This window comes from Oreochromis aureus, linkage group 12, assembly GCF_013358895.1.
Source record: "Oreochromis aureus strain Israel breed Guangdong linkage group 12, ZZ_aureus, whole genome shotgun sequence".
Lineage (NCBI taxonomy): Eukaryota > Metazoa > Chordata > Actinopteri > Cichliformes > Cichlidae > Oreochromis > Oreochromis aureus.
The window spans coordinates 28,402,302-28,426,851 of NC_052953.1; the positions used below are offsets into that span (position 1 = coordinate 28,402,302).

Below are 24,550 nucleotides of genomic sequence, written 5' to 3' on the forward strand. Positions count from 1 at the left end.
TTCTACAAGTAGAACAAAAGTATTATATAGATCTATTTATTAGATTAAATTATTGTCTCATTTATCAAGCAGGCATCATAAACACAGAACATTTATGCAATGCGACGCTACAGCAATTACAGGCACCACAGACACAGAGAGTGTGCCAGTAAATCACTTCCACTGCGAATCTGCATGTGCACAATTATGCAGCATTCTATCAGCAGCTCCAGAGTCTATCTAACTGAGGACGAGTGCCAAAAACCTTATCCTGTCCAGGCAGACACAAAACTTCTCGAGGAATGAAATTAGGCAGGTGCGGTTAAATCCACGTGAAACAAGAAAAGCCTGAACAGTCCCGCTTCATTTACAGTACGGCCCCCCTCTGGCCTGTTTACCGGCTAACCTGTGAACATGAAAAGGCACGGCTCCATAAAGAAATCCCACCTATAAAATGGGAAAGTAAACGGGAGTTTATCGTGTATTTACTGTTCCATCTCTATCTTCACAAGCTGCCCACCCACATACACCAATGGCGCACACACACACACACACACTAACAGCCTCTAGCAATATGAGCATAAACGCTGGACTCCATAATCCAATAAGTTGTGCTTCTTGTGCTAAACCCAGTGAAGTCTGGCACACAGAGAAAGTCCACAGAGACCAGAGTCCCCTAAGCCTCGCTTGCAGGAGTAGGATGGAAACTGAATTCTCTGATAAAGAACTTCAGATCTGTCTCTGCCCTCTTTGCTTCTGTGATATCTCATTTTCCCCGCACACGCTGGGGAATTATGATATAATGATGTACTTTAATCCTGAAATTTCCTTTTCTCTAAAATGACCAATTAAGGGAAATGTTCCTCGAATAACAGCCTCATATAACAACTGTGTTGAAAGGAAGGCTGTTGAGAATGACGTTATGCCGTTGTATCTTCAGTCAGTGGTGTAGTAGCCTCCAGGCATACTTGGAAAATCCCAGTGGACCGTTGCATCGGTGGACTGTCAAAAAATCCATAAAGTTTTCACCAGCCCTGTCCGTCTCTTACCGGCTCCCTCTCTCTGTGTGTGTGTGTGCCTGCATTCATATGAAATCATCCCTTACTGACCTGACCTGGGCTCATCCCAGCAGATAGGGCCAGGGCTCAATTTCTTTCACGTGCATCCTTTCCCTGGGTCAAATAAAGAAAAGAAAAGCATTCATTTGGAAAGAAAATGCTTTCTGCTGAAATGAATATCATTTGAATGGATTTATATACACATTCTGCAAATGTTTAAAATGAGAAAATAACTGCAATGGCAATTTTTTGTCAAACAACTAACAGTTCGAGGAGTAAAATTTGCATCCGTTTGATGCTGTTTGCCCGGGCTCCCTGTCACGGCTACAAACGAGTGAACCCGGCTTTGTTCGGTTGCTCGGTAGTAATACAAGCGTGCTTTAGACAACACAAGACTCATGCAACGATTACACAAGCGCTCATGCATGTATTTCACAATTTGGTAGGACACTCTATCCACTGTTATCATCTACAAACTGCTACTGTGCAACTTAACCTTCCGTATTACAAATTCGATCTTAGACTTGATCTAAAACAAGTTTGGCCTTAGACATAATAACAGCTTAACACACACACCTACACATCCACACACAGACATGCCATCAGTGGCAACGAACCATGCAAGACCTGACCATCAGGAGCAATTTGGGGTTTGGTCTCTCGCCCAAGGACACTTTGACATGTGGAAAGGAGGAGCTGCAGATTAAACGCCCAACTCTGTGATTAATGAACGACCTGCTCTAACTCCTAAGCAGACAGCCACCCTCTATTAACTTACATGCCTTCAGAGTCTAAAACAAAAGTAATCCCTCATAAATCCACAAATTCTTCTCCTACGCTTTGATTTCAGATTTAATAAGATATGAAGTGTTTATTGGTGATTTTTTTTGAGGTGTCAGCCTCTGTGCAAAGCTGAGCTAACTGACTGCTGGCTTTGGTTTGATATTTATGAGACAGGAAATTACTTACCTGCCTACTTTACCACAGACATGAAATAGGTATTACCATAATCCTGTCATCTAATGCTCACCAGCAAAATGCAAATTCCTCACTATCGCTATCATCGTCCTCTGTCACACCAGCACTCTGCGTGTCCTCTTTCATTCCATCCATGAATCTTCGCTGTAGTCTTCCTCTTTTTTCCCTGCTTGGCAGCTTCATGTCCAGCATTGTTAGTTTAGTTTATCCACTATCACTCCTCTGCACATGTTCAAACCATCTCAGTCTTGCCTCTCCAACTCGGTCTACTCTGATGTACTCATTTCTGGTCACTGCCAGTTAAAATTGAAACATCTTCAACTTTGCCACCTGTTTTCTTGTTAGTGCTACCATCTTGTAAACCTTCCCTTTCACTCTGTCACAAATCACCCAGACTCTCGTTCTAGCCCACTCTCTTTCCTTCAGCTCGTCTGTTGCTTTGTTTCGTTGGCCGGCCCCAGGTATTTAAACTCATCTATTTTCACTACTTTTACTCCTTCACCTTTCCACTTCTCTCTCTCTCTTTCACTGACTTTCATTCCTCTTCTCAGCAATGTATACCTCCACCTCTCGAGGCTCTCTTCTACTTGCTCCCTACTTTCACTACAGATCACAGCATCCTGTCTGCAAACGTTACAGTCCACGGACAATCCTGCCTGGCCTCATCTGTCTGTGTAATCTGTCCGAAAGGGCTCAGATCCGATCCCACCCCTACCTCACCCCTGTCACAGGCATGCCATCCAAACCAACAAACCAGCTGCCCTCACTCCCTCCTTAAGCTCTGCACTTCCTGATTCACTAACTTTTCTCCATCTACGATCCTCTTGCTGTCATTTTCATCATTCATCAGCTTCTCAATCACCCGTTCTCAACCTACTCCTACATCCCACTTAACAAACTCTCTTCACTCTTTAGTACATTTCCATCTCTACCCTTAATCACCCTAATCTGCTGCACATCCCTTCCAGCTCGATCTCTCTGTGCAGCCAATCAATACAGGTCCATTTCTCCTTCTTTAGTGTCCAGTCTAACATACAACTCACTATAAGCCCTTTCATTAGCCTTTGCCACGTCTGGCTTTGCTGTATGCCTAGCCTCCCAGCACTTCTTTCTACTTTCTTCGTCTACCCGATTATCCCACTTTTCTTTGCTGACCTCTTCCTTTGAAAACTTTCCCGTACTTTGCAATTCCACCAAGTCTCCTTGTCTGCTTTCCTCTGTCTAGACTCTAGAGAATACAGTAGTACACAGTACCAGTGGGAACTGGTACTATGTTGGCTACCAGAGGTGGTCAGTGTTCATTATGGATAGCAATCAATTTCCACAATTTTATTGTACATGTACAATGACAGTAAAGGAGATATTCTATTCTATTCTATTCTATTCTATTCTATTCTATTCTATTCCAGTATGGAAACTACATTCCTCATGATTTCCATATTTGATTTGTTAATGATTTTACACTGGATATGCTTCCTGACACAACCCTCCTCATTTAACCAGGCTGGGGACCAGCACCAGGAGCACACTGGCTTGTGGGACCCACTACGACTGGGTTATCACAAGACATCAGCGCATTAAGCTCTGCATGTGTTCTCTGACTTCATTAAAACCACCTCACAACAAGAAGGTTCCTGGCTCGAACCCTCTCTGTACCGGCATGGTTGTTCTCCTGCTTCGTCCTGTATGTGAGGAGGTACATAAAGAATAAAGCACTGTCTGAATGTGCAGTTAAAATGTGACTATATAAATGTTGGTCTATTACCAGTCAGATGTTGGGTTTGGCTTCCTGAATTGGATTGTTTTAAACTAAAACCGATTTTAACGATAGCATGAATGATCTACTGTTTCCTGTCTTCTGGTTGCAGTTTGCACATTGTACAGTTGTCTGAATACATTTTTTTGTTTTAGTGTATAACTCATGAATCCTACTGGCGCTAGTGTAAGTGCTGCTCAGTTGTATGCATTTTAAAAGCTCATCTAGGGATGGGCATTGCAAATGAGTCTAGCCTATAAAAGCTGTGGCGTGTGGTGTGGTTCATGTTATCTTATCCCTATACAAATAAATGCTATTAATAGCGAAAATCTAGCCTGCAACCACACAACTGCTTTAAATGTCTGAAAACTCCTGGACTGATGCAGGTACAGGTTTTTGGAGCTGTTTTCAGAGTAGCTGTGGCTGTTTTGATAATTATGGTGGGAATGACCCAAAACGGTGAAGTTGCACTTTGTAAAATGAAAGCAGTGACCTTAAAGATGCTAACAATGGAAGCCTGGAGAGAAGCCGAGTCCGGTGATAATTCTGTGTTTGTTTAGTTTGTTACACAGAAAGTAACCTTTGCCATTACACATAATGATTTCATCCGTTGCTATTATAAAATATTGATCAGAAGCCTATCCATTTGTCCGCCATGGCCCTTAATCTGAACCAAGCCTAACCCTGGCTCTAACTGATGATCTATAAACGAGCTTGTTAAGAAGAAATGACATTACAGAATGACCTCACATTACGCTTGTGTGAAGATCAGGACTGTCTCACATACATGTACACTCCCCCACAGGGCTTTCCAGATGAAAGTGTGATGAGTGAGATTGCCCACTTGGAAGTGAGCAGCTCATTTCCGCAGAAAAGGGAGAAAGGAGAGAAAAAAAGTGTTTTGACACCAGCTATTGCTTTTTAAGACACACAGATGCCGAATTGCACACAATTCGATAAAGATTAAGTGGGCTGCACCATCTGGTCTGAGCAGTTTCTCTGTGCTGTTCTGATAAATTAGAAACAACAATGCGGGCTAACAATAAGAGACACAAAAAAATATGGCAAGAAGTTTCTCAAGATGTTAGCTTGTTCTCCAAAGTTACAAAATCAACAACAATGCCCGAAGATAAATATGCAGACACATACGCACACAAAAAATCCCCCCTTTCTAATAGCTGTGCTCTTTGTCATTAATATCAGACTATAGACTATCATCTGAACCCCAATTAATAGTCTGGCTGTGTCTTGCTTCAAATAAAGCAGGTTCTGGTAAGAATACGAGCTCTTATTTATTATGTGGCTCTATAAACATTGTTGCAATGAAGTTCAGTATCCACTGTGGTGGTGTGATAAAGTACTGTACACTCGCATTTGCATGGGTCGGTCCTCATCAAGAGTTTTAATGAGCGTTTTAATGATTCACGGCACAAAATGAGCTGAGAGGATGTGATAAGGTTATCGACTTGTAGAGACGTCCTGTTGAATGTCACAGTGTTTATCCCACTGAAAAATCTTTGTTCCTTCAACTTTTGCTAATATAGACTTGATAAACGATGCTCAAATTTTAATCTGAGCAAGAAGTTACATATTTTAGGACCCTAGGTACCTTTCGGCTCATAAGTATGTGTTGTTTTTTTTTTACATTTTTAATTTTGGCTCTATACTACCACAGTGGAATTTAAATCAAACAGTCAGGATGCGATTGAAGTGCTGACTTTCAGTTTTAATTCAAGGAGTTTAGCATTCATTTTGCAATAACTGTTTAGGAATTAAAGCCATCTTTATACATCGTCTCCCAGTTTCAGAGGCTCGAAAGCAATCGGAAAAACTAACATTGTTTTAAATGAAAGGATTGCTTTTAATACTCAGATGTAAATCCTTTGCAGTCAGTGACTACCTGAAGTCCAGAATTCATGGACATCGCCAAATGCTGTGTTTCCTCCCTTGAGATCCTCTTCTAGGCCTTTACTCCAGCCATCATTTGCTGCTTGTCTGTGGGTCTTTCTGCCTCAAGTTTTGTATTTACTAAATGAAAAGCACGCTCTACTGGGCTGAGATCAGGTGACTGACTTGGCCATTGAAGAATATCCTATGTTTTTGGCTTTAGTAACTCTTGGGTTGCTTTTGGCTCATTATCCATTTGGATGGTGAAGCACTGTCTGATTTTTCAGCATGTAGCTGAAGGTACAATTCACAGTTCATCCTCTTACATCAGTCCTCCGTCACATTAGCAGTCAATTGTCCAATTACTTTTGAGGCTCTGAAAATGGGAAATCATGTACAAAAATACCTGTATAATTCCTGTATAATGGTTCATTTTTGTGAAACCCCACTTAACTTATTTAAAGCCCACTTTAACTGGGCTTTAAATAACTGTATAACTGTAACAAGTGCCACTTATTAAATCTTCTTCCTAATCAACCCACGCTATCTTACTTCATGTATCTGTATTACTGGAGCCATGCTCTTTCACAGAGGGTTAAACAGTCATGTGATATTCTATATTTTTCATCTGTCAATGCATCTGTTACAAAGACCAAAAATGAATCATTCAGGATGTTTTGAACAGGTGCCAGCTGTGGTTTTTTTCTGAAGCATGATGTGTTTTTCTTTAACGATATCAGTGAGTCACACTGTTGCACTGGCTGGCATGTTCCTTCAGTGAAACATGGGTGCTGTGGTTTATTTTGAGTCAGTCATACATACACAATCTTCTTGGCACAGAGCTCTGAATCTGCAGCAAAAATTAGTTTTCAATAAGAAGTAATATTTAATAGAAAATTGACAGTGCCAAGCAGATTAAGGTAATTATTTGGCCTTTTTAGCTATGCTTCAGGCATGGCTGTATAGCAGTGTCTCTTGGTCAATTTGTCAGACAGCAAGTGAATAAATTACAGGAAATAGGGAATCAATGTTAACGAGTTTTGTGATTTTTCTTCTTGTGCCTGTTTTTTTCTGCTTTTGGGTAAAATGTCTCAACATGATTTGCCATAAAATTGGGTACAGATCCTTTCATCTGGTCCGTCATCAGATGCAGATTGAATTTTGTCAGATATTTTGTTTGCCTTCATGAAAAAAAGTCTCTGCTAACCTCAGCTTTACACTTTGCTTATGCAAAGAGCTAAAATTGAAATATCACCAGCCAAGAAACATCTATTAAACATCTTCTAATTATTAATAAGACACTTCTGTAAACATGCAGATTAGTTTGCTTGCAGTGGATTATTACATGAGCGTGTTTTAGGCGGTAGCATGTTGGTTTTGAAATTCAAATGCACACTGCACACGTCATATAGATGTTTCCACAATTCCACAAAACTCACAGACACTATAGTCTTCTTTTAGTGCCACTGACATGTGAAACACACATTTCCAGCTACAACCTCTAAGTGAGCTCAGTGTACTTCTCTTCCGGCATGCATGCATGCATTTTTCCAAGCATGGATTAAAATAAATAAATAAATAAATAAATAAAATCTGTTTAAAATGTTAAAAACTTCCTCCTGGTCAACCAGGCAAAGCTATTTGCTATGACAACACCCGTTGTACATGGATACATAAATTATCATAACATCACAAAGCTGACTGCACTGAGAATAGGGTGCATGAATATTACAGTCATGTATTTTATTAAAGATATTTACATATTTCATAAGATATTAAAATGGAAATCATGATAATTGCACCATACCAAAAAAAATTCTTTAACACTGAAGAATTGTATTATTTCAAGAGCAATCATGGCTCTGAGGCCAACAAAAATATATTCTCATCAGCTAGCCGCTAATGAATTCACCGGTTGAAGCTGCAGTAATCGCTACACGTGGCGATCTGCAGAGGTTCGCTTCTGTGACACAGGAGCACAATGTCAATCACGAGCTGTAGACTAGACTGCAGAAACGCAGAAGCATTACTTCCGATCATTATTGCTACCAGACTGGATGCAAATAAACTACTGAAGTGAAAAGAAGTCATTGTACTCTACGGATGACATACGGTGACATCTCTTTTTGTGCGTGTGTGACATTTTGAAACAGACCAGAACAAAATCTGTGTTGTCAACTGATGACTGGAGCTTTTTACATGTACCCGAACCAAAAAAGATCAATATTTGAAGCATGTTCTGCCCTTACCGAGAGAATCTAAAAACAGCAGCAGGTAATTTAAATCAGCTCCAAGAGGGTGGGTCTGTGACAACAATGCCTGTGATGCATGATGACTGGGAGTGTTTGATTGGACTGTCACGCCTATGGTTTCAATCGAGACTGCATTTGGAGGATGTATTAACATAGACTTGTGGGTAATGTGCTATGTAGATGCAGGTTGTGGACAAATGGTGAAAAAACAAACCAAAAAAAACAACCCCATCATCTCATGTCTTCTGTGAAATGCTTTTCTCTGACCTTAATAGAAAACATCAGATCCCTGAGATAAGAGAAAAGATGCTAGGGAGAACTCAATGACCCGTGCTCTTTTACCATGTGGCTGGAATGTAAAATAAAATGGTTGCATTCATATTCATTCGGATTTTCTGCTCCCACTGAATTTAATTCTTGCCTTGATTACTGCTTGGACTGAAGTAAGGTTAATTAGTGATGATCCTAAAGGGTTATAATATATAAGAACATAACCAGTACAAACTGACTTAAGCTACAGTCCTGCTGACTTTGATCATTTCAGGGTTGCTTGTAGCTTCACAACTTGCACATTATGCAGCAGGATTTCCCTGTGCGTATAACTCATTGTTGAAAGTCCAAAATGTATCAGCATATTAGCAAGTTATAGCGTACGATGAGAAATGCAATAATTCATATGACATCCATGGTATCAATTTCAAAATCCTGTGTCGCCTTGTTCTCACGTTATCACATTCACAAGATTTTCAGAGAACTTGACCTCTTGAGGTCAAGATCACCGTGATTTGAACTAATCTGAGATCTTTAGTAGATCCACCTATGGTGTGAATTTAAGTCCTGCATTGCATCTCAACTTATTGCATTCACAAACTTTGGTGTCCACGCCAACCGCGCACCTGCCCGATACGGTGACGACAATACCCCATCAGCCTTTTACAGCTGAGGAGTAAAAAAGTAAGAAATGACATAATCAGGCTCCTTTCCTTAGTGTTTAGAGGGGCCAGCCTGTTCTTATCATGGCTGCCACTTAGATGCGGGTCATTTCACGTTGTCAGCTGTAGTGGTGTGGGGGTGTCATGTAGGAAGAGCAGCACTAATGTGAACCAGGCTAAAGTAAAGACGACATTTTGAAGTTTAGGAAAACCTAAATGTAAAATCAGTGAGAAAGAATTTACATCTAATCCTACAACGACAAATATGAAGGGGCCTATGTGGGAATATGTTGGCAAGTTCAGGTGTTTCTTAGTGGGCATCATGGATTTAATTAGCCTCATTCTAAGTTAATGGTTAAGTTATAAGTTTTAGGCTATAAAAGATAAAAAATGGCCACCCATTTGTTTCTGGACTCTGCATTTTGAAGCTTCAGCTTTGGTGTTTTGGAAACTGCCATGCTGCTTTTCTTGGAGCCTGAAGTTACCATATTTGGGTCAGAATGTTATCTAACAATGCTAGCAAGCTTGGTTAGCAGGATCAATCCACAGACTAAATGGGTGCAATTACCTGACGCACAGTTTGTCAGTTCTAAATAAGTTTTCTAAAAAAAAAGAACTAGAATTTTACTCCAAGCTACAGCTGCCCAGTTGCAACATACCCTAACGTTATGCCATAACCCCAAAAAGTTGACTCTGTTCATCTGGATGAAGCGTTTTCAGTGGGAGAAATGTTTCGTCACTCATCCAAGTGACTTCTTCAGTCTCAGCTGACTGCAGGTTTCCCCAACCTAATAGTACATTTGCACAATGACTGAAACCAGCCCAGTGAATGAACAATGGACTGTGCGGTCAGTTCCTTGATCATTAATATGCAAATTCTCATGACCATTGATCAACAACCACTGATCAAAACCCACTGATCAATGGCCATGAAGACCATTCACAGAGAGTTGGGGAATGTCTGCAATCACAGTGTTGTAAGATGGTGAAAGATGTACCCTTAGGGCCCCTCCTTGATTCAGAGATGGTCTTTCTCTTTTCACATAAATGGCCTCCTTGACTCCGCGCTCAAACCAGCGGTCCTCCCTGTCCAGGATATGTACATCCTCATCATTGAAAGAGTGTCCACTGGCCTGTAGGTGTAAATAGACTGCAGATTCCTGGCCTGATGAGTGTTGTGCTATCCCCTTTGCCGGAAGTTGTTTGGTTTCCCCGATGTATAAATCATGGCAATCCTCCTGGCACTTAACAGCGTACACTACATTACTCCGTTTACCGATGCTTGGGGTGGACCAGTTTTTGGCACAGCGTGTTTTGGGGTTTAAAAGCCACAGAGACGTGGTATTTAGAAAAAAATTAGTCTAAACTGTTCCAATACTCCTGACACGTACGGGATTACTAAGGGTTTTCGCTTAGGCAGCAGTTGTCCTTCTCTCCTGGATCGGCTGGAGCTTTCTTTAGGCGCCTTCCCAGCTTTGACAAATGTCCAGCTGGGATAATCACATTTATTCGTGTCTTTACTTGTTTGTTGTGAAACAGGAAATTAGCTTTAGAAATAAAAACTGCATTTTTTTTGCTACCAGGTAGTTTGATCATTAATTGTGGATAATATGACATGGGAGTCTTTGGGGACTTTCTAATTTTGGAGCCAGCCTCAAGGGACAATTAAAGAAACTGCAGTTTTTTGCACTCCTTTTTAAGCCCCAGAGGTTGGCTCCTAATTTAATCTTAAATTTAAATAAAAGCTTGATTTAAACAGACATACTCGTGTGCTACCTGGCTTATTATGTAAAACAAATCTCTATATTGGCCAAAACATATGCTGTCTACAAGCGAAGAGTACAAAAAGTCTTATTGTTGTGTTCAATGACAGTCGATTTTCATTCTGTGGAAGGCTGAGATGTATTTTTGGCCAAAATCAGCAATACCTTAACAGATGGATAATTGGAAGACGCTGTTTACAACCCAGAGGTTTGATTCATAAGCCAAAAAAATGTCACATAAAATGCAGGATTATGATGGCACTTCTTTCTATTGTACACATTGTAATACACATCCACTTCTGCTGATGGATCTTTGCTCTAATTAGTCAACAAGCTCTGCTGCAAATGTGGCTTTATTATTTATGCCACAATGTGGGCTGTGCCAGGCCGATGCTGATGTTGTCACAGCTCTGTGGCTGCCAAGAGAGGTCGATAGTTGCCACAGATTACTTAATGACACTTTATAAACAAGTGAAGAAGAATCTGCTGCAGTGAAAACAAGGAGGGACCTCTGAGTAAAGAACTCCAGTTGATTTAAAGCTGGGGTAGGCAACTTATTTTTGTCTCATTGGACAAAAATCTATAATTGTAGCATCCTCAGCTAGAAAGATCAACTCTTAAACTGATGCGCCATAAAGAAGTGCTCTATTCATAAATGCACCATAAGAGCTGAGAAATCAATGAAAAGGCTGTCATGATACTGCGCATTTCCACTTTTACACACACACAAATTAACCTTACTTATAGACAATAAACACAGGTAGATTTATACAATAAGCATGAAAATATCTAACAGTATATACAACAAAGTTAATATCGTGAACATTTTATGTCTACTAGATACCTTAAAACAGAGTGAGACCAATCCAGGCTCTTAGCCACTGATTAAGAAACAGGAAGTGCACTACGAAGATATGTTATTTAAGTTAGCATTTAATAACTGTTTATTTAATATATAGCTACAAAAGCAAGCAGGCAGCCTGAGACAGATAGCTAAAGAATGCCGTAACATGCCAGCTAACATTAGCATTATTGCTAGCTTCAGTAAGAAAGACCTGGGCTAGGCTAATAACAGTTTCATATTCAAACAAAACTGCATACTGAAACAAAAAGATACTTTTTATACCCACCAAAAACGATCCTTTATTTGTATCACACAAACCTCTTGTTCACTTTCCAGCACTCACGAGGATTTTCACCACAAAACACTTGAATTGTTTGCCTAGCAAATTAGCTCACTTTGAGGTCTTCAAATGCAGTACACAATAAATAAATAAATGAATAAAAATCCCCCCCACCCCCCAAAAAAGACCCACATAGACAGCAAACAGGAAATGTTCAAACCTCATAGAAGATTACGCTGAAGACACTATCCAGAGTCTTAAGAGCTGGGCTGTGCACATATTTCAAGGTATATAGCTTGTCAGCTTTGAACAGTGACACAGATACCAAATATGAAATGGTTAAACCTCAAATTAACGCAGTACTAGATCAAAAGTAAACACTCTAATTTGAGAGTCATTTTGGAAACCCATCCTGACACATACAGCAGTTAGTAACATCTCTATATTTAAAAAACAAAACAAATAAACATTTATTATACATTCCAGTTCTTTTGACTTTAGTATATTTTATTACCGGTCGAAGGAATTTTGTTCGACTCACCACTAAATATGGAATGAAGAATCAGAAATATAGTCCTTAAATATCAGAGACATTGTAGCTTAACAGATGACAATTAATTCTGGTGAAGCTGAAAGCTGAAGGCGCTTTTGACGACTGTTAGGACAGCCAGAACTTTTATATAAAACTTTTATATAAAACTTTATTTTCAAATTGAATTATTTTGAGTGTTGTTCATCATTTCTATATTATATAGAGTATATATTTAAAAAAAAAAAAAAAATTCCCCACTCGCCCCTGCGGGTGGTCTATCCTTCAAGCTCGGGTCCTCTACCAGAGGCCTGGGAGCTTGAGGGTCCTGCACAGTATCTTAGCTGATCCTAGGACTGCGCTCTTCTGGACAGAGATCTCAGATGTTTTTCTTGGTGTCTGCTGGAGCCACTCGCCTAGCTTGGGAGTCAACGCATCTAGTGCTCCGATTACCACTGGGACCACTGTTACCTTCTATCTCCTCCTTTGGCCAGCTTGTTATCCCAGCAGGGTACCTGACCACGTGCAGGGCGTGGGTGTTGATAGTCCGGATCTTGTTCTTACCGTTCAGCTGACTCCTCAGTAGTGATTTGAGGTTAAAACATCAGCATCTAGGTAAATTTACACTACGAAGATGGGAATCCAGTCGGTTCCAACCTGTATTAAAATTAAGATCTTAAATTACTGACCTTAGAAATCAGTGCATGTACTATGTCCCTTGAATGTCTCTCTTAAAATAACAAGTTAAAAACATATATAAGTGTATATATTTAAGAGTTTATAAAAAAGGATGTTTTTTCATCTGGCTACACACAGTGGCAAAACAATCTTAAGAATAACAAGATAAATTAACCATATATGTCTGTGCTACACATGAGTGAAGTGCAAAAGTGCTGCTGTTTTATAATAATAACCTTTCATAACATTTTATTAAGAGTGACCTGACCAGAAGAACTAGTTATTTCTGGGTTTGGTTCTCAGGCTTTAGCTCCTTTAAAACCTAATTAGTTGAGTGTATAAAGTAGTAAGGACAGCACAAAACTCCACATAGGTTAGTGGCGGTCCAGTGGTTTAATAAGGGGGCTGTATAGAAGCCTCAGCTGGTCTGGTGGGAGGTGCCTAGTATAAAAGGGGGAGGTGGGGAGAGTTATTTCTGCCTACTGCAGCTTTAAAGTTCAAGTTGTTAAAGGCAGTCAAACTTCATAAGGACAATCCGCTGCCCATTCGTTTCTATGTAACTTGTTTCTTTCCTCCCTTTAACAGCCTTCACTGTGAAGCCTCTGTGGAGATAAAGATGTGCTCGGTAGCTACTTTTTTATCTTTATTAGGATGTTTTAAAGTGTCATGGCACTGTAGTATGCCTCTGCTGCACTAATGCTGCCATCATTCATGCAGCAGCAGAGAAGCCCACGGCACTGAGCTTGAGGGTAAGAGCTAAATACGAACCTTTCCATCAAACACAGAGACTAATTTAGTCGACAGGTGTATAGGTGTAGGCCGAAGGTCAGGCCTCACTTTTCCGTATCCCTGCGTCTGTATTAAGCATTCTGTGCTCTAGATTATCCTCATGAGACAATGTTCCCCACACTAAATTGCACTGTACTACAGCGCTGGGGTACAGCTTACACCGTACATATGCAAAAGGTCATAAAGCTCAGCCTAGTTCTGTCTGTAACATGCACAAACATGACTCTGATTATGTTTTTCCCCCTAAAAGAGAAGACTGATGATACTGAGGTTATGCCAACGATAAGGCAGTACTGTACTACTCTATACTATGATTACTTTATCATCCATCCATCCATCTGCTGTCTTGTCCTTATCCAATTCAGGGTGTTGGAGGGCCTGGAGCCTATCTCAGCTACCATAGGGCGAAGGGCAGGGTACACCCTGGATAGGACTTTATCATAAAAAATATATATAATAAATAAAGAGTTAGGTGCTGGCCTTTGTACATAGACCTGTCAGCTTAATTAGTCACTGCATTTGCTGAAAATGTGCATTTGGTATTTGGAATTCTTCAGGGACTCTGGCCAAAATTACTTCCTGCACAGAAAAAAAAAAAATTATTAGAAGCAAAATTTTACAGCCGCCAGGCATTGTTTGCAGCTCTGCTGTCATACTCAGTATGCTGGATTCAGTGAACTTGGAAATTTGAATATGACCTGTTTTCTCACAGTTTAATACCTAACCTGCTTCCACATAACCAGTCAGACTGCATTTACTTTCAGCTCCTCTCCTTTCCAGTAACAGTAGCAATGACAGTGAAGGGAAGATGGACAGGATGTGTATGTATGTCACATATTTTATTTATGATTGTCATTTTTTGTTTTTGTTTGAGTTTTGTTAAGTCAGCTTGTCTGTCAGTCACACAAGCAGCTGCCGTATCACCACTGTCTTAAAAAGGAGGGTTTGAATGATGCGTACGGTATGTGTGTGTGTGTGTGTGTGTGTGTGTGCTCCCATGCAAGGCTACCCGAAAGTGAAAATTTCTTTCACAATTCTAAATGACATTTTTTTTTAGCCCCAAAATGAATCCTCTGTGGCCACGGCTTCTTTATTAGAGTTTCCATGGTGATGTTGTATTTCTCAGGAAACAATAATATGACTAGGCCCAGTGCTTATAAATCTTATACATTTAATTGTTGTTGGCTTTTGGTTGATTTCCCCCGGTGTGGGAGGAAGACCTGGTGGAGAATCAGGGGAAATAAATCAGTGAAACAATGAGGTGACACCTCAAAAGAATGCACTATATTACTGTTACATCATACAGTCTGTATGTACAGCATGTTAGATACAAAATAATTGAATCTGAGTTCTAAGTATGCAGCTACAAGATGTATAAATACTGCTTCAGACTCTAAATGAAGCAGACGTGTTGTCAAAGAGAAGTGGAAATGCAGCTATAAAGGTCAGGCTGTTAATTGGGTTTCTGCCTGAAATGATTTCCTAATGTTATGTAAACTAAAGCTGCTCTGGGATCACTTTCCATGGATAAGAAAGTAACTCGTAAAACGTAACACACTATACTTCGTGCCTGGAACAACATTTTCACTTTGAGCGTCTCTAATATCAAAACTCACTGCTGGAAAGATTTTACTGTACTGACAAACTGTTTCATTGCGAACCTTAATGTATGAGTAGACATGGGAATGATTCGGAGCACAGATCATTACTCATATACAAGTACACTCACCAGTCACTTTATTAGGTACCATTAGCTAGTATTGGGTTAATTCTTTATACTCAGGTAGGCTGCGATGCTTAAACAATGTCCAGTTGGGTCGAAGAGGCTTCCAGGAAATAATCCCCCAGCAGCCCGAGCTGTTGATACGAGGCAGGATGGAACCACTTTTTCAGGTCGTTTACACCAGATTGTTAGCCCACAATCTGAATGCAACATCAGAAATCAAAACACCACCATCGCATCATTTTTCCAGTCTTCTTTCATCTGATTTTGTTGAGCTGCGTGCAGCATAGGCTTCTGCTTCTTCAGACTCTGGTTGTAACAAATGGCTGTCTGAGTTACTGTTGCCTTCCTATCAGCTTAAAGCAGTCTGCCCATTCTTCTCTGACCTCTAACATCAACAGGGTATTTTCTCCCAGACAACTGCCACTGACTGGATATTTGCTCTTTTTTAGACCATGCTAGAGATGGTTGTGTAAGGAAATCCGGTTAGATCAGCAGTTTGTAAATTACTCAGCCAGCCCATCTACCAACAAGAACCATCCCACATTTAATGTCACTTAAATCACCTTCCTTCCCCATTCAGATTGAACTTCAGCAGGTTGTACTGACCATGTCTACATGCCTAAATGAGTTGAGTTGCTTCCACGTGACTGACTGATGAGATATTTATAATTCTGAACAAAATTATAATCTGTAGTTAATAAAGAGGCCGTTAGTCTACATACACTGTCCAGAGAAGATCACACAATGAATATATCTGTGTCTATATCTATGAAAAAAGTTTCTACGTCCTACTGCTTCAGGACAAACGGCAGAGAAAATCAAAGTTTTGTGATTTTTTTCATTTAAACTTCCAGTATATGTTTAAGTTTCCACTGAGTGATGAAGCGGAAAGATGAAAGTGAGGGAATAAATTATGGCAAAAAGTCATTTTCTCTGAAGTTATCTTAAAATTCTTTGCAGCAATTCGCTCAGTAATGTCGTCTTGTTTGAACGAAAAACAGCGTGCTTTTACTGAACACTGAAAGGTCTCTCTGACTATCACCACTTTCACATGATCATATAAAAAATAAAAAGCAGCAGCGAGAGAATTTTTTTTTGTGCTCAAAGGGTCTACTGGGACATGTGACAAAAGCTGTTAGGCATTAGTATTGAAATGAATTTTACAGGTGACATACAGTGCACAAAAGGTGAAGTAACAAAGAAATCCAGTTGTGGCACACTAGAGACAGGGCAATTCTGTCTCCCCAGAGTGTGACAACTGCCTTTGAAGCCTTTCATACTTCAATGACTCTATTTTTGACTGATTGTAATCATTTGAATATATTAGCGTAAAAGTCTCGACATGCTAGCTTAAAGGTCCTGAGCATTGGTCCTAAATTGCATGTAGGAGTGGATGTGATGCTCCTGTTTTAAAGGAGAAAGAAAGAAAGGAAATTCCCTGTCTGCTGAGCACATTTGTCCAATAAAAGACTTGGATGACTCAATCATCCTTGAAGAAATCCTTTCCACTGGATGGAAGCCTGGCACAAATGCAATAGAAAACACAATATTGAATGAAAGACCCTTTTGCAATGGGACCCTACAGCTGTGGCACCCATTGACATGTTAATATTCTAAACTGCGCGCACTCAGCAGTCATTACTGCATTATTATATGAGTAGCCAAGAGTCTCATCGCGCTCATCTTCGGACTTGACCTTGATTTTGAAGTCAAATACACACATTTGAAGTCTCACAACCGCATTTAGCTGACAAAATATGTCTGCAGAAATCCAAAATGCATTTGTGGTTGTTCCCATTAGACAATCACCACGACACACACAAACACACAAGGTGAAAGCAGAACCAGCCATGCTATTAAAGCTGGTAAATATGCTTAAGGAAAAGAGAAAGAATTTATCAGTCATTTGCATATATAAATAGCTTGTAGTCGTTTTTTCGTGTCTTTGATTTAATTGAGAAATTCACTTGGTTGCTGAGAGCTGGATTAAAAGATGTCACTTTTTTTCTGTCTGTACCCTCAATATCAAGATCCAGCCTGTTTTTAAATACTGGAATCTTTAGTCAGGACGGATCCTTTTACAAGAGAAAGAAAGTAAAGTAAAGAGCACATGATCTCCGGACAAGATTGTTCTCTGTGATTGTCCCCCCCACCCACACTCCCACCCCCATCCATTTTTATGGTAGTGCTACTGCAATACTGTGGGCCCAGCGTAAAAACCTCCCACTGCTTTGTCAAAAGGAAAACAAAGTCGACAAACCAGCAAATATTACTATCAGTACTTTCAGACACTCCTTTACTTCCTATAAGAGGTCGTCACAGCAGATGATTCCACACCTTTGGTTTAGCACACATTTTCAATTTCAGTTCATTTCAGTTTATATAGCACAACATAATCACGACCACAGCCATCATATGATGCTTTGTATTGTAAGGTAAAGACCCTGCAGTAATACAGAGATGGCCCCCTATGAGCAAGCACTTGGCAACAGTGGGAAGGAAAAAAATCCCTTTACCAAGAAGAAACCTCTGGCAGAGCCCGGCTCAGGAGGGCTGCACTGTAATTTTACACTGGATTCCCTTCCTGACACAATGACCCCATTTATCTAGGCTTTGGACCAGCACTGGGAGTACACTAGCCTGTGTCTTCTCTTAGGCTGGGTTGGTATTTCCTCCTGGTCTTGAACCAGGGAGTTTTTATATGTTCGGCAACCTCTACACCATATAGCTAACGGTAAACAGGTTAATAATGTAGCCACTATCAGTAAAAACACACATCATGTATCTTAGATATGTACAAAAACAACAACAACTAAAAACAATGAGATGAAGCCTTATCTATACAAGGTGTCGGCTCACCACCTGATCCAGGAAGTTACATCAGCGATATAACCCACTACATATGACAGTCTTAATCCTTTGGCTTGTTTAAGGATTAAACAAATGGGATGTTAACTGCTGAGGTTTAGAGACGCCGTTGGGTGGCGATTGTTACCTTTGGACAAACCAAGGCTAGTTTCCTCATTTTCATTCTTCATGCAACGTTGAGCTAACTGGCTGTTGGCTGTTGCCTTATATTTACCAGACAAACACAGGAGTGTTATCAATTTTCTCATCTAACTCTTGGCACGAATGCTAATATGCTATTCCCCAAATTTTGAGTGATTACTTTAAATTACCTCCCTCGAAAATAGAAATCAGGCAGCCAGATAAAAAGAAAATTATGTGTTTGAGGGGATAAAATACCATCACTGCTGCGTTAGGATTAGCATGCTTACCTTTTAAATAACCAGCATACACCTTGTGCAAAGAGCTACATGCGTTACCTTGGAAAAATCCCCAGTGACTGCTGTAAATCAAAACTTCATGACCACCAGGGAGGGGCGAGCAAGTGAGCATTTCTGGCCTTGCTGAGCTGAACTTCACAGAGGTATGAGATACTTTAGTATGTAAAGATTTAGTTTTTTACAGATTTCGCCAGTGAAATGTGATTCTACTTGTGCATTGTTGCTTGAAGCCGATGCAGCGCATTCCTAGCATCGTTCATCCGCACAGATATCCTCCAATAGCGATCTGAAGGATGCAGGCCGCAGCTCTCTAATCAGTATTCCTTTCTTAGCCGCACAACACCAAAACATTTCAAAACACAAGGAATTGCTTTTCATCAATCACGACACGACAAATCAAACACTAATTACAATAGCTGCCAAAATTAGATCAACAAATCGTTTGTCCTGTTCATATTACGTTTTTTTTCTTTGTACGGCCTCGCAGATTTTCCCACAGGCCCACAAGAAGAAATTCATCATATATGCAGGCTAGAAACCAGATTTATGGATATAAATTCTGTTGGCAGCGTGCCTCGACGCCTGCCTGGAGGATAAGGAAAGTGGATTTTGAGCGATCATAAATCCCCATCTAAACAACCTTTGACCTGTCAGAAAGTTTCCACGTATAGCACACGAGACGTGCGAACGGGCTAATGACAGATAATAAGAGGGATTCAAGCGTGCATTTACTTCAAAACACAACAGGTGGAGAGAAAAAAAAGCAGACAGCAAAAAAATGCGACAGCTGCGAGGGAAAGACTGTAGGATGCCGTTTTTCAGCTGAATCTCTCACGTTGGGATGAAAACCCCTTTTTATTGCTCATATATGCTAACACTAGTGCTGCCTGTGTGTCTTGCTCAACGTGTGAACGTTTGCATGTCTCCTGGCACGGGTTCATTTTTCTGTCATCACAGTAAACAAACCACACACACACACACACACACACACACACACACACACACACACACACACACACACACACACACACACACACACACACACACAAAGAGAATGCGTAAAGGAGGAGATGGGGAAAAAAAAGCATAGCTTCATAATAGCATAACTGCCTTGACCTGTAACACCCACTGTCCCTCAGTAGCCTGCCTCTATTCTGTCCTTCCTTTCACTGCACCAGAGCTGTATTTTCAAACTGACAGTGAATACATGGTTATATAAAGCAGAGATTCTTAATCTCTTTCTGGTTTCAGGGACCAAAAATGTCTCTTTGTCTCAAAGAATGGCATCGCCTACTTGGGCTCCACTTAAAGCAAACCTTTCCACAGTAAAACTGAGAGTATAATACTACTCTCCTCTTTTTTTTTTTAACAAGATCAGCTATGTCCCAGGGACTGACACGGCCCCCCTACCCTCTGTTTGAGGTGTGTAACCCAGATACAATCAATACTGTAGTGCCGGGAGAGGGTGTAAGAGAAGACAGCAGGAAAACGAGACACGTGGAAATATGTCAGCTCCCCCTCGCGTGCAGCTGCAAATCCAATGAGATGTGAAACATCCACATCACAATGCATGGATTTCAAGAGATATTCTTTCGCCATGCGCCGCGTCAGATGTCAGCGTTCTCATCACACACACATCTTCTTCTCTCTTTTTTTTCATCAGTTGTCAGTGTTTCTTTTAATTATACAGTCACATAGAATTCCTAGTATCCACATTATTACGTCTTTACACAAACAGTCCATACAATGACAGCGGTAATCAATACAAAATATGTTGAAAGTCAACATTGTTACTTCTTGACACACACACAAGGCCTTCTGTTGGACCTGACAGATTTGTACAGCTTGGAAAACGTCAGTCCTGAGATTCAGACTCATGGGTATTTAAATACGGTTCATCTGTGTGGCTTTTCTCACAACAAATCAAATGTCACACATATTTTTTCTCTTTTTTTTCTGTAGTCAGGACAGATCCTTTTACAGGAGAAAGAAGCATCTAAAGTAAAGAGAACGGCCTCATGCATATGATCTCAGGACAAGATTGTTCTCTGTGATTGCCCCCCACCCCCGTCCATTTTTATGGTAGTGCTACTGCTTTGCTGTGGGGCCCAATGCAAAAATAATTTAACTGGACAAAAACTATCTGTGAGAATAAGGTGCAGTCCTATTAGTTCATCCCCATAGCACACTCATATACACACATACACTCAAAGATACTGACATTTATCCAAAATGCTTTACAAGCTATATAATAGTAATAAATAAAAAAAAAAAAACAGTTGCAAGTAAAAAGTGGCTTTGTTGGCTCATATGTTCTATGGCAATATACTCTGACTAAGAATAAGGTCAGTCTCTCTGTGGAGCTGACTTTCGCGTTAGCAAAGATCCAGTCTTTTTGTAAGGTCAGACACAGCTAACCCGACTGACCCTGCCACTGTTCTTGTGTCAGTCAGGGCGATAATTAGCTCTCCAAATATATCTCTCCATTCCAATCTTCTTTTCTCTGCATATAATTATATTGTACTATGCCCCCCAGTATTTTATTCACTGCTGCAGAATCTATCATCTCATATTAGAGATAAAAACCACTTAATCTTTTTTTTTTTCGGAGGGGAAACAAACCCTATCTACCTCTGCTTAGCAATTGCACTTTATATCTCGTGTTTTAGTGGGCAGCTCAGACCTCGCATTCGATTGATCCTGATATAGTGCACGTGCACGGCCTTGGCTCGTTCACCAAGGAGTCCATTGTCTCAGAGTTTGAGTGGTAGCTCAGATAGTACTCTTGCAACTGAGAGTTAAGGTCCTGTTCCTGCTTGCGGGCCTTTTTTCTGCGCTTATGGTTGACTGAGTGCTGCTGCAGCTGCCTCATGGTGTTGGGGTAGCGCCTCCACGAGACATAAATAACCAGCAGAATCAATGACACTGACAAGAACAGGGCTACGCTGCCCGCAATGATTTTATGGAAAGCCATATGTTCAAACTGTAGCTCAGGGATAAATGATGTAGGGGTTTCGGGGGAGTTGTGGGCTGTAGAGCTCACAGTTGTGGACTCTGTTGTCTCTCTGTCTGTCCTGCCAGGCTGGACAGGCGAAGCGGTGGATGTCTGTGCAGCCAGGTCTGTAACATCAGAGGGAGACGGGGGAGCTGTGATGTTCACAATTTCAGCTGAACCCCTAATGATGAAAGTGGTCGAGAACACATTTAACATGTCTATGCATACTGAGTGGTTTCTCACTACGTCCACCACTCTTTCGCCCTGCACAGACTTGGGACTGCTGCATATCATGCTGATGTCTTTGGAGTCTTTGAAGGTTCTCAGCCATGTCATGAGAGGGCAGATGCTGGGGCTGCAGTCCCAGGCATTACCTGCCAGGCTGATGGTGGTCAGCGAAGTCCATGCTGCCACAGCCTCCACAGGCACGCTACTCAGCTTGTTTGATTCGAGGTTCAGTATCTGTAAGTTTGGCATGCACTGGAAAACAGCGGGATCCAAGATTTGGATTTCATTCCCCGAGAGGTCCAGTTTCTGAAGTTTCTGCCAAGTCCACGGCACACCTTGATTGATGAATCGTATGCGATTCCACTGCAAATAAAGAGCCTGGAGGTTGCTGAGGCGTGGGAAAATAAAGAAATTAATCCTGGTAAATTGATTGTGCTCTAAATGAAGCTCCCTCAACTTGAACAGCCCCAAAAACGCGGTGCGGGTAAGGCTCCGCAAGCGGTTATAACCCAGGTCGAGGAACTCCAGGCTGCGGCATTCCAAAAAAGTACGAACAAGGATCTGTTTCAGTCCATTGGACCTGAAGTGGAGATTCTGTAGCTTGCGCAGCCCGTAGAAATGTCCGGGATGGAGAGACTGCAGCTGATTATAGGATAAGTCGAGATTTCTCAGGTTTGGTATGGCACTGAATGTGTTGTTGTGCAGATGGGATATTTTGTTTGAGCTCAGGATCAGTTCCTTCAGCCTGCGCACCCCGTGGAAAGCTAAAGCATCTATGGCATTGATTGAGTTGTGGTCCAAGTAAAGCCACACAAGCTGACCGAGATGAGCGAAGTGGTACGGCAGCAGAACCTGCAGGTTGTTGTAACGCAGAGACAGACCTTGGCATCCCGTGGTGATGTTTTCTGGAACGTCGTGGAAGATGCCCGACTCGCAATAAACAATCTTTCCTTCGCAGCGACAACTCACGGGGCACATCCTCTCCCCCTTGCTGAGCAGCAGCAAAACAGCTGCCTGCAGAAGAAGACATGATAACCGCCAGTCCAACATCACAGAACCTGTTGGGGGTAGAGTGGAGCACAAGCAATCAAAGAGATGGCATGGTTTAAGAAAATGCGTGCTCAAGGACGCTCAAATAAGTAAAGGTAATGAATTCATCCTTCAAACAAGAGATCATGGAGAGAGGAGCAGCTTGAGGTCTGATGTCTCAGACTCCAGACCTGCTTCATGAAGAATTGATAACAGTCTGACGTCAGCTATTTTTAAGGTATGCATATGTGATCATATTCACATAAAGAGAAAAGCAAATAACAGCAATTATTATTAGCATTTAAAAGAACAGACATGTAAAATGAAAATCCTCCCTCCTCATCCTTAGGTGAAAAAATAAATAAATAAATAAAAGCAAAATTCAGTTTAGGAACTAAACAGAAATAATAATAATCTGCCATTAAAAAATGATCACTGCTGTCGTCTTGGCTACGAGGAGCCTCAGGAGGGAGAAACTGTGTCACTAAATTGTGAGGAACATAATGACTTACCCATGGTTACCGAGGGAAGGAGTAATCCTCTAGGGGGGGTTAAAAAAAAGAAAGAACGATAAGAGACGCGTTAAACTGCTCTCAGTCTCAGTTTATGCGGCTTCAGAGTTGCACATTGAGCATGACTTGAGCAGCAGAAGCAAGTTTTCCGCAGCGGTCCAAACCCCCTGATCCCTGCATGCCGCTCAGAAATAGGACGCCTTCACACCTGGGTCGTACTTGGAGTCGCCACTATAGTCCAGTCGGCTGTGTGCGCAATTACCCATTTGAGCGCCAACAGACTGATGCACAATCCTCTACTCTGTGCTCTCTCTCCCCCCCTCTCTCTCTCCCCTCAGAGGCGTAGGCGTCTCCAAACACACATACAGTATATAAGCTCACCTCCAGCCACGCATGCCTAAACCAGCTATTAATTAATGAATTAATTAAAGCAAAGTATTAGTATTTTTATCTATTAATTGCTCGTATTTTTTTTTTTAAAAACCTGGGTTGAATTAAAAGCTACCTAAAATTAATTCTAAAAATTAGCTTTGAAAGCAAGCTTTGCATTTATTTTATTTTATGTATTTTATTTGTATTTATTTATAGTAAGATTTCACCTCGTTCACTTGCACCGGTGTCCCGATGAGTGCCGAACATGATGATGACAGAGACGACAAAGAGACGGGTGCGGGTAATCAAAACAACAAACTGTGGGCTGGTGGTGGAGGTGGGGGGCTGTGATCCACGTTCACCATTCATTCAGCACTTGCAATCATTCATTCAGGAAAACAGAAAAAAAAAAACCCCAAGTAGTGACAGAAAACGGGTGATCAGTAGCTTGTCAAAAATGCTAATTATTCTAACAGCTGAAGTGTGATGTTGACACTTTAACGCAGATAAACAGTCAGCACCTCTTGCTGGCTAGAAATGTTCCAGACAGCGGGATTATGAATGGCCTTTATGAAGTGTGCACTCAACAGACGGCAGAGGAACAAAAGGGGAAACAAAACATACTGGAAGTGGGAGGGGATGAGGGTACCTCTAATTTTGTGGTTGTTTCACGCTC

At 41.0% G+C, this 24,550-nt stretch overlaps 1 protein-coding gene and 1 long non-coding RNA gene across 2 annotated transcripts; both read right to left on the reverse strand.

Moving 5' to 3' along the window:
- Positions 1 to 924: 924 nt before the first annotated feature.
- On the reverse strand, positions 925 to 11,860 carry LOC120442951. The gene is made up of 3 exons (XR_005615002.1): positions 11,736 to 11,860; positions 1,089 to 1,151; positions 925 to 981 (listed from the first exon to the last, which is right to left on the reverse strand). It is a non-coding gene; the product is annotated as an uncharacterized LOC120442951 (long non-coding RNA).
- Positions 11,861 to 20,415: 8,555 nt separating this feature from the next.
- lrrtm4l2 (leucine rich repeat transmembrane neuronal 4 like 2) lies at positions 20,416 to 23,750 on the reverse strand. Its single transcript, XM_031731267.2, has 2 exons — positions 23,503 to 23,750; positions 20,416 to 23,019 (listed from the first exon to the last, which is right to left on the reverse strand). The coding sequence occupies exons 1-2, from the start codon at positions 23,504 to 23,506 to the stop codon at positions 21,416 to 21,418; spliced, it is 1,608 nt and encodes a 535-aa protein (XP_031587127.1). The 5' UTR covers positions 23,507 to 23,750; the 3' UTR covers positions 20,416 to 21,415.
- Positions 23,751 to 24,550: the final 800 nt, after the last annotated feature.